This window comes from Haliotis rubra, unplaced genomic scaffold, assembly GCF_003918875.1.
Source record: "Haliotis rubra isolate DU_JTF1 unplaced genomic scaffold, ASM391887v1 Scf20, whole genome shotgun sequence".
NCBI classification, from domain to species: domain Eukaryota; kingdom Metazoa; phylum Mollusca; class Gastropoda; order Lepetellida; family Haliotidae; genus Haliotis; species Haliotis rubra.
In genome coordinates, this window is record NW_025766003.1 from 2278309 (window position 1) to 2288712 (window position 10404).

The 10404-nt window shown below is 39.3% G+C and overlaps 1 protein-coding gene across 1 annotated transcript; it reads left to right on the forward strand.

Annotated features, from left to right (window-relative positions):
- Positions 1 to 272: 272 nt before the first annotated feature.
- On the forward strand, positions 273 to 8907 carry LOC124275520. Its single transcript, XM_046711099.1, has 3 exons — positions 273 to 536; positions 8131 to 8251; positions 8651 to 8907. Exons 1-3 carry the CDS (start codon positions 273 to 275, stop codon positions 8905 to 8907), a joined length of 642 nt encoding a protein of 213 aa, XP_046567055.1.
- Positions 8908 to 10404: the final 1497 nt, after the last annotated feature.

The following is a 10404-nucleotide window of genomic DNA, read 5'->3' on the forward strand; positions in this document are numbered from 1 at the left end:
TGATGTAACGTTATCGCTAGAGAATAGCTGTTCGCCAAGATACAAACCTTTAAAGACGTTTCCTATCACCAAAGAGTTAAGTGTTTCATCGCACTGTTTATTTGAAGAGGATCAACCCTGTAACCCTTGTAAAGATCAGCGCTGTGTCTCTTAGGCTGGAAGGTACCAACGCTGTGTTTCTAAGATAAAAACAGAATCGTGTGACACAATCAGCGATGACAAAGGTCGTACCTGTTGTGGTAGTTTTGTTTCTGTGTGTCACTCAAGTAGTCATGACCTGCACCGAACTTTCAGAGAGACTGTCCGGCAGTGTGTTCCAGAAGCTGCGTCTATCGGGCTCCACCTATGTTGTAAAGTCCTCCCGCACCCAGTACCACTGTGCCATGCAGTGCATGTATGATGCTATTTGTGCCTCCTTCAACTACGACACAGCGACGTCTTCGTGTGAGCTGAACTGCGAAACATCCACAACAACACCGAGACAGGTAGTCAACGCACCTGGGTGGATTAACGCCAATGCAGAAAGTTTTCCACAGGTATTGTCATTGTCGGTGACGAGGTTAATGAATGAGTGGGTGGACGCCGATGCAGGTATGACAGTTACATACGCTAGAGAGTGGGAGGCCGGCAGTTCACGTTGATTTCGGACAGTGTACTGAGAAAATATGTGAAATGCTGGTCCTTCATTTTGATATCATCTTTGTAAAACTATATAGTATAGACATTTAGGCAAGAAGTATTCATGGGCACCAGACGTACTCTCCCTTCTTCTGATGTGTCATTGTATGCATAGGAATCGTCATGTATGCATTAATACATACCATAAAGCATCCTGGAGAGGTCTTGAATGTTGTAGCCTTGATTAAGAGGTATGGTGTTACGCTGTTTAAGCAATATTCCAGGAATGTCACGACGGGGACACCAGCAATGAACTTCACACATTGTACCCAGGTGATGGGCGAACGCTTTAACAACTTGGCTATCCCACCGCCCCTTTTTAATCAAGAACATTATAGGCAAATTACAACCTAAATATTATCTCTAGAATGAAAAACTGTTTACCCATGAACAGGACAATAAGAACATGATTAAAAACTATTCTACCATGACTTCAGTAAACACTGGATTGTGATTGGTTAATTAAAGTCATTCAGAGGTATATAATCACGTTATACAGGTCTCTGTTTTCCGTGCGCAATCATACATGGTTTACGGTAATGCACTATTTTTGTCTGCCCACTAGATATCTAACATGGCGGACACCAAACAACCTACCGATGCATCGATAAATTACGGCGATTTACTGTCGGAAATTACACATATGTCTTTAAAGATGGATTTAGCGATGACGGGCTCGACTCACTACTTGCGTAAATCACAGCAATAGGTGTTTATACATACAAAAGTACTTCGAAAGCATGGAAACAAATATTCAGTCGAACAAGATCAAAACACCGTCTGCTTTCCGAATAAAAATTCAGTTTACGTTGATTCTATGTTACGTCAGAATAGATCCAGCAATAGACTGCTACATAATTTCCGTGTTAAATTTATTATCAGCTTTCGTCAACGATATCGCCACTGATCTTGATCCGGTAACGGAGGATGTATTAACATCGAACGCCGAAGAAATTTTAATGCCTTCCGTCCACATAAATAAACAGTTGGGTTATCAATTCAAACAAAATGATATTTTGAAATTTGTACTGTTTCAAATTCAGCGGTAGTAAAAACACAATTACTGAATCTGCAAACCGTTCTGTTTAGCCCAACATATATTTTTCTAACAGTGTAATATCGTTGAAAAAGTTATTTGGCTTAGTCATGATCCCTCTTATCCGTTACACTGCTTGATCTAAAGTAGTCTATTAAAGTATAATTAATTACCTTACCGTGTTTATGCCAGAGGTACACCCTCATGTCCTGGTCCATCCTTTCGGAAATATCACCACAAATCTGGCTCTTTGTCAACAGACTCGCGAACATGCCAGCGAATCCGATTCAATTTGAATTCACTACACTTTGAAGCCACTAGGTCACAAAACACTTTCCAAAATGTAGAAAATAATATCCGTAGAATCGAATTTGAGCACAAAGTACACACATGAGTGTGTAAGTCACCACAGCTGTCGCACGCAGACGTAGAGGTGCGTGAAATCGTCAAGTTGACAGGGCGCAATATTCAACAGCATCTAATTCGGTACAACCCGGACTTCTCGTTACAGCAAAAGCGCCTCTACTCTTAAATTTTGTACCAGTACCAGTAATTAGATATCAAAGACTATCTCAGTCATACAATCAGGTTAACCTTGCTCAAACTGTCAGTGGCTCTCCTGTCGCATCTTTCCAAATGTAAACAATGACTTCGAGAAAAGGTCAAGGCCATGAGGTTGCTACCACTATTCTGGTGGGGAAAGGGTCTACGGTGGAATTTTCAAATGTGAACCAAGCTTTTGAAACTTATTTGATATATGTTTTCCAACTTATCAGTTAATGATTGGTGATTGATGCATTGAAAAAACAAAACGTGATTTGTTATTACTGAATCTGGAGTTTGTTAGTCATTGACGGTTTGCCACCAAACACCCCGTTTCGGACGATACCACTTGAGATTGGAATGCGAGGCCGCTTCACGTATTGACTCGTAACCAAAGAAAGAGCTCCACCTGAAATTGTTCATAAAATTGTCATGGTAGAATGGAGATAAACCTACTGTGTTGGAAAATCAGAGGTATATAACGAAATTATAATAGCTCTAAATTGTTCATTTAAAACCTCACGCTACGCGTTCGGTTTTAAATGAAATTTAGAGCTATTATAATTTCGTTATATACCTCTGATTTTCCAACACAGTAGGTTTATCTCCTAATTAAATCTTTTTTTATTTAATTAACTATTTTTATTTTATTTTTTTTCTTATTGAATCAAACAGGTACAGATAAGGTTTTCACATAAAATTAAACGTGCAGACGAAAGGAATTGAAAAGAGAAAGATAGCGGTATAGACACAGGGTGCAGAAGGGTTTCACTCACAAGGGATCAGAGAAGTCCATTTTATACGAAATTTTTCATCATTTTCGCCGAAAATAAGTTTTTTCTAGTTTGAAATGATATTTTATGAAAACTATAAGTTGGTTGATATTTAATTCCGTAAAGGCATACCTTGTTTTGTTAATGTATTTATTGATAATGATAAAAAAGATGGTTAATCAGGACAGGTGCCTCCGAGTCTCCCAGCAGGAAATGTTCAACATTTATACTTAGATTGCAGCTGGTTTTGTATCGAGAGAAGGCGCTTTGTTTTTTTCACAGAAAAGAATAAATGTTCTAAAGTTTCTGTTTCTTTATTGCAGAGGGTACGGGCATTATTATCACTGATACCTATCTTAAACAGAAATGACTTAGTTGTAACTATTCGGTGAATCAATTTATACTGAAAACTCCTGGCTTTATTTGCTATGGTAGTTTTATTTATCAATGCAAAACAGTCACGGAGATAGTCATCTGCTAGAGCAATATTAAGTTTGTTTTCCCATTTCAGCTGAAGATTATAGAGAGAGCTTCTTTGACTTTCACATAGCTGAGTATATATGAATTTACAGTCACCTGTGTTGAGTATTTGTGTGAGAGTTTTACATTGAGTGTTTACTGATTCTATCTTTTGATTTGTGTCTTTGATGGCTTTGATCCAATGTTTGGGTATATATTTCAAAAATCTTAAATAAAGGAGATATGTTTCGTTAAGATTAAATTCTTCTTTAAGCATATCAAAGGACTTGAATTCACCATTGTTCGAGACAATGTCTTTCATATATTTAATGCCTTTTTTTAACCATGAGACAAACAACCCAATATCGATAACAGGTAAAAAATTAAGAAGTGTCAAGCACATATAATCATCGACTCTTTCACTAATTTTAGAATAAATACATGCATAGAATGAAAGAACATCTTTCCACTTAAAAGCTGAATAGATTAATGTCACCAAAAGGTGATAATATCTCGAATGCTAGGTGCTGCCACAACCCTTTTGGTGTCAGTAATCTCATTTGATTTTCATGTACTTACAGAATGATATAACATCGTTCATTTTTAAGCCACCCTTACAGTAGTCAAAACTATAAAATCAGCTCATCTGTTTTAGTTAATCTTCACTCTCAGTGATGAGTCTGGGTAGGATTGGTCATCGGCAACAAGGCATGTCGTAAGGAAACAAAAACAAACATTTTGCAGTACTGTTACACAATGGTTTCCTTTGTAACCTTCGTCGTACTTCCTGGCATGGCATTGCAACACAGAAAGTGATTATATTCAGTTTGAACATATGTAAACATACCAAACACGACACATGAAGCTCTGGGCGCACTGAAACGGGCAGGTTGACATCTTTACACAACGTGTAAGGGACGGATGTGACCAGAATTGTGTCAATTGGACTTTTCTAAGATTGTGTCCTGAGGCTTTATGTTGGGCTCAAGAATGCTCTGCGTTCAGTTGTGGCACATGTATCAAGCTTTGAATTACACTGAATTAGTGGATCATGGAACTGCATTAACGTTTTCATAAAGACAGTACAAGGACATACAGATTATCGGAAACGTGCGATTTATGTTGGCTTTGTACAATGTGTTTGTTGAGGGGTGAAATATGATGACTGGCAGCAGGCCTTGGTACTGAATGTTGATTCTGGTGGACGTTGGGGCAGGTTCAAGATTACCACATCCAAAACAGGTCCTATCAGCCATCAGATTACCCGCCCCATGAACAGAACCAACCTAGATGTCATCTTTTCCTTCTGCAAGACCCTTGTGCATGTCAATGGCAGATACACCAAAAGCTCTAGTCACAGGCCCACAACTACGGGGACCATTACATTGGTAAAACCTTCAGACCCCTCAACATCAGATTCAAACATCTATAAATCATAAATTAATATAAAAAACCTAAATGTTTCACAAATTGTTAATGAAATTATTTTAGAATTTAGATTAGTTTGTAGTATTCTATAAATACATGTATGATGTAGATAGAGTCGCCTTGCTACGGAAAAACACACCTTTAAACTCATGTAGATGGAGAAAGATTAAGCTGATCTGTTTTCATTGAGTTTGCAGTGGAAGAGTATATATTTTTATCACATCAGGACAAACATTATTACAGCGTTTGGACAATTGAGATAAGATAAGGGGTATCGTTTTTCATTATTTCACGTTGGAATTAAAATTATGGCGGACAGGTGAGATGAGATGAGGTGAGGTGAAATTGGGTTTAACGTCGTGCTTGAGAATATTTCGCTCATATGACGACGTGCATGCGTGTGTATGTGTATGTGCGGCTGCTTGTACTAGCCCAGACTGAAGCTGGTTTTATAGTGGTAGCCCACTGAGATACCATGCCGCAGTGAAGCATGAATACCTCACTCAGACACATTATACTGACTCCGAGCCGACCAGTCCTTGTTGTACCCAACAAGTACCATATTTTAACGTCGTTTGGTATGACGCGGTCGGGGATCGAACCCGCGACACAAGGAAAATATGGACAGCCTAACAGTAAGAATAGGCGTTCGCATCGATCTAAACCTGACAGGTCGGACGACTTGCAGTCAAGGAGGAACAGCGTTTCCTCAAGAGGGACGACTTTATTACCTTTCAAAGAAGCTCTGAGCGGAGCGTGCATGGATAACTGAGTTTACGAGTGAAAAGGGTTTTTGATAAGCAATTTTGTTAAGCTACAGTTTTAATGGAATAGAATTGGTCGTTCAGTTAATGGTAGAAAATCCTTCAACGTTATTCCTATGAAGCCTACAGGTGGTGACGGCTGGAATATAGGGGCGCTGACATCGCTGGAGTTTGGAATCCTGGAAGGGACATTATCGCGTTGTCGCATTGTCGCGTTGTCACCCTCTCAAAAAACAAGCAAAATGTGGCAAAATTAAACAAAGCGCGACAACGCGACATTTCGGCCATTTGTCGCATGTCGCGTTTTGAATAATCATTTTCTATTTCTCCAAAGGGCGACAATGCGACATAGCAACAATTTTCAAGGTCAAAATATGTCGCATTGTCGCGAACTTTTAGGCTTTTTTTACACATCTTAGATGCGGCGACAATGCGACAACGGGACATATTTTGACCTTGAAAATTGTCGCTATATTGCATTGTCGCCCTTTGAAAGAATAGAAAAATATTATTCAAAACGCGATATGAGACATCGCGATAATGCAACAAATGGCCGAAATGTCGCGTTGTCGCATTGTCGCACTTGGGTTAATTTTGCCTCATTTTGCTTGTTTTTGAGAGGGCGAAAACGGGACAATGCGACAACGCGACAATGTCCCTTCCAGGACTCCATACTGGAGTGAGTGAGTTTTGTTTTACGCCGCTTTTAGTTATTCATGTTAGACTGTGGCATATTAGACCCGTGAAGACTTAGAACTATTATTAAGCAACCAATGCTTGTCGTAAGAGGCGACTAACGCGATCGGGTGGGCAGGCTTGCTGACTTCGTTGACATATGTCATCATATCCCAAGTGCGTAGATTGATGCTCATGTTGTTGATCACTGGATTGTTTGGTCCAGGCTCGATTTTTTACTGACCGCCGCCATATAGCTGTAATAGTGCTGAGTGCGGCGTAAAACAACAACCCAAAACCAAAACAATCAGTGATGTGTATGTTGCGAAGGAAGGAAGGCGTTGTAACAAGTATAACCATTAATCATTCTCCTATTCATCTATTGCAGTCTCTAATATCATTAATCATTCTCCCATGCATCTATTGCAGTCTCTAATATCATTAATCATTCTCCCATTCATCTATTGCAGTCTCTAATATCATTAATCATTCTCCCATGCATCTATTGCAGTCTCTAATATCATTAATCATTCTCCCATTCATCTATTGCAGTCTCTAATATCATTAATCATTCTCCCATTCATCTATTGCAGTCTCCAATATCATTAATCGTTCTCTCATTCACCTATTGCAGTCTCTAATATCATTAATCGTTCTCTCATTCATCTATTGCAGTCTCTAATATCATTAATCATTCTCCCATTCATCTATTGCAGTCTCTAATATCATTAATCATTCTCCCATTCATCTATTGCAGTCTCTAATATCATTAATCATTCTCCCATTCATCTATTGCAGTCTCTAATATCATTAATCGTTCTCTCATTCACCTATTGCAGTCTCTAATATCATTAATCGTTCTCTCATTCACCTATTGCAGTCTCTAATATCATTAATCATTCTCCCATTCATCTATTGCAGTCTCCAATATCATTAATCATTCTCCCATTCATCTATTGCAGTCTCTAATATCATTAATCATTCTCCCATTCATCTATTGCAGTCTCTAATATCATTAATCATTCCCCCATTCATCTATTGCAGTCTCTAATATCATTAATCATTCTCCCATTCATCTATTGCAGTCTCTAATATCATTAATCGTTCTCTCATTCACCTATTGCAGTCTCTAATATCATTAATCATTCTCCCATTCATCTATTGCAGTCTCCAATATCATTAATCATTCTCCCATTCATCTATTGCAGTCTCTAATATCATTAATCATTCTCCCATTCATCTATTGCAGTCTCTAATATCATTAATCATTCTCCCATTCACCTATTGCAGTCTCTCATATCATTAATCATTCTCCCATTCATCTATTGCAGTCTCTAATATCATTAATCGTTCTCTCATTCACCTATTGCAGTCTCTAATATCATTAATCATTCTCCCATTCATCTATTGCAGTCTCCAGTATCATTAATCATTCTCCCATTTATCTATTGCAGTCTCTAATATCATTAACCATGCACCTATTGCAGTCGCTAATATCATTAATCATTCTCCCATTCATCTATTGCAGTCTCTAATATCATTAATCATTCTCCCATTCACCTATTGCAGTCTCTCATATCATTAATCATTCTCCCATTCATCTATTGCAGTCTCTAATATCATTAATCATTCTCCCATTCGTCTATTGCAGTCTCTAATATCATTTATCGTTCTGTCATTCATCTATTGCAGTCTCTAATATCATTAATCGTTCTCCCATTCATCTATTGCAGTCTCTAATATCATTAATCGTTCTCCTATTTATCTGTTGCAGTCTCTCATCGGGCCGTGTGCACATCACACTTGCCTCCGGGGCAGTGTCTGCACGTACGGAGGCGCCCTGTCACAGTGTGTAGAAAGTGAGTACGGTAGCAATCTGCGACATTATAGGGAACGTGAGTACGGCAGCTCACAGACACATTTTATGAGACGTGCGTACGGCAGCACTCTGCCTCATTGTATGGAACACGAGTACGGCAAAGCGCTCCGTCACACTTTATGGAACGTGAGTACGGCAGCGCTTAGTCACGTTGTATGGGACGTGAGTACGACACAGTTTTCTGGTATAACGTATGGAACTTGAGTACGGCTATACACTGTCACGTTATATGGAACGTGAGTACGCCAAAGTTCTCCGTCGCGGTGTACGGCAGCACTTTGTCACATTTGTACGGAACGTGAGTACGGCAAAGCTCTGCGTCACATTGTACGGAACGTGAGTACGGCACAGTTCTCTGGCATATGATATGGAACGTGAGTACGGCTATACACTGTCACATTATATTGTTCTCCAGGTGACCGCTGTGTGACGGGAACTATGTACTTGGGCAGTCACAACATCACCAAATACGGTCGGACATGTCAGCGATGGGACTCCCACACACCTCATGGACACTTCAATATGTTTGACTCGCCCAGCAACATGCAAACAATCACCAGTATGGAGGAGGCGGGGAACAGGTGCTTGACAGAGTCAAACGATACCATGCCGTGGTGTTACTCTACAGATCCCATGGTGCCGTGGGAATACTGCAGCGTACCCCAGTGTTAGGATGTTATAGTATGACCAGAAATTATTGAGAATTTGAGGAATATGTTTACTTGGATTTCTAGTATAAACAACCTTGACCAGCTATCAAGTGCTTGATTTCATTCAAGAGAGACAACTCCGTTAATCCTTTTTCATTAGTTTGCGAAGAGTTATCCCCCTTTGTTTACTTGCCAGCAGACGACATTTTCAGTGATCCTCAGTATGGATGATTTAGAGGAGGGGAAGTTGATTTTAGAGTATTATAACAAGGACATCAGATCAGTTAAAGTGATTTCAAGTAGAACAGACATACCTTTGTCCACTGTTTATCGTGTTTTGAAACATATTGCAAATGGATATGGCATTTAGCACCAGAGAGGCGCAGGTAGGCCCAGAAAATTGACTGTCGGTGACAGGAGGCGGCTTGGTTTTCTTGTTTCTAAAAACAAACGAAGGAGTTTAGAAAACTTAAGGCTGGATATGATTGATAGAGGAACTGTGGCTGTCTGTAAGGAGACAATTAGAACTGAGCTGCATGCAATGGGTGTGTAGAAAAGTCGAGGAATTCCATCACCGATCATGAAACCTGAACAAAAGGAGCGAAGGTTGAACTGGTGCTTACAGCATAGAAATCCTTAACTGGGACAATGTGATTTTCTCAGATGAAAGTTGTGTGTGGCTGTTTCCTAATACACTGAAATTCTGGACCAAACAAACTGAAAAACTTTTGTATCAGCGCCCAAAGTACAGTCCGAAATTTAACGTGTGGGGTGGCATATCTGTGTTAGGGGCAACACCCCTCTGTGTATTTGAAGGGAATATGAACAGTGAGCGGTACACAGATATTCTCGAGGGACATTTACTTCCATCTGCTCACGTGTTCTATGGAAATGTTTTGATTTTCCAGCAGGACAACGACCCAAAACATCGTTCAAAGCATTCACAGTCCTGGTTTCGGACCCAAAATATGACATTATGAGATTGGCCAAGCTATAACCCTGACCTAAATCCAATAGAAAATGTTGGGGGACTTATGAAGGAAAGTGTCGATAAGAAAAATCTGACAAATATTGCTGAAATGAAAGAAGAGGTGGTCCGATATTGGGACAGCATGGACCACGACTTTCTAACTTCTTTGATCAGTTGTATGCCCCGCCGCATTGAAGCCTGCATTGCTGACCATGGTAGGTGACTTGACACAATAGTAACTGTTCACCTGTCTTTGAATCTGGAGTTATGTTCTGCTAATATTCACATATAATACGTGAGTAATGAGTGATTTTTTTTTTAAAATTTACAATCTTAAATTCTCAATAATGTCTGGCTGTACTGTACATTCACTCTCCATCAAAAGTTTAGACTCACTAGTGTAAATGTAGCCACTTACTTCAGTCAACTGTTCTAAACTAGATTTTGCAAAATATTCCATACTGTTTAAAGGTACTGTTTACACATGAACTGATGTAATGTAATGCAAATTCGTAGAGTTGAAAAAATTATTGTCATGAGTTCAATATA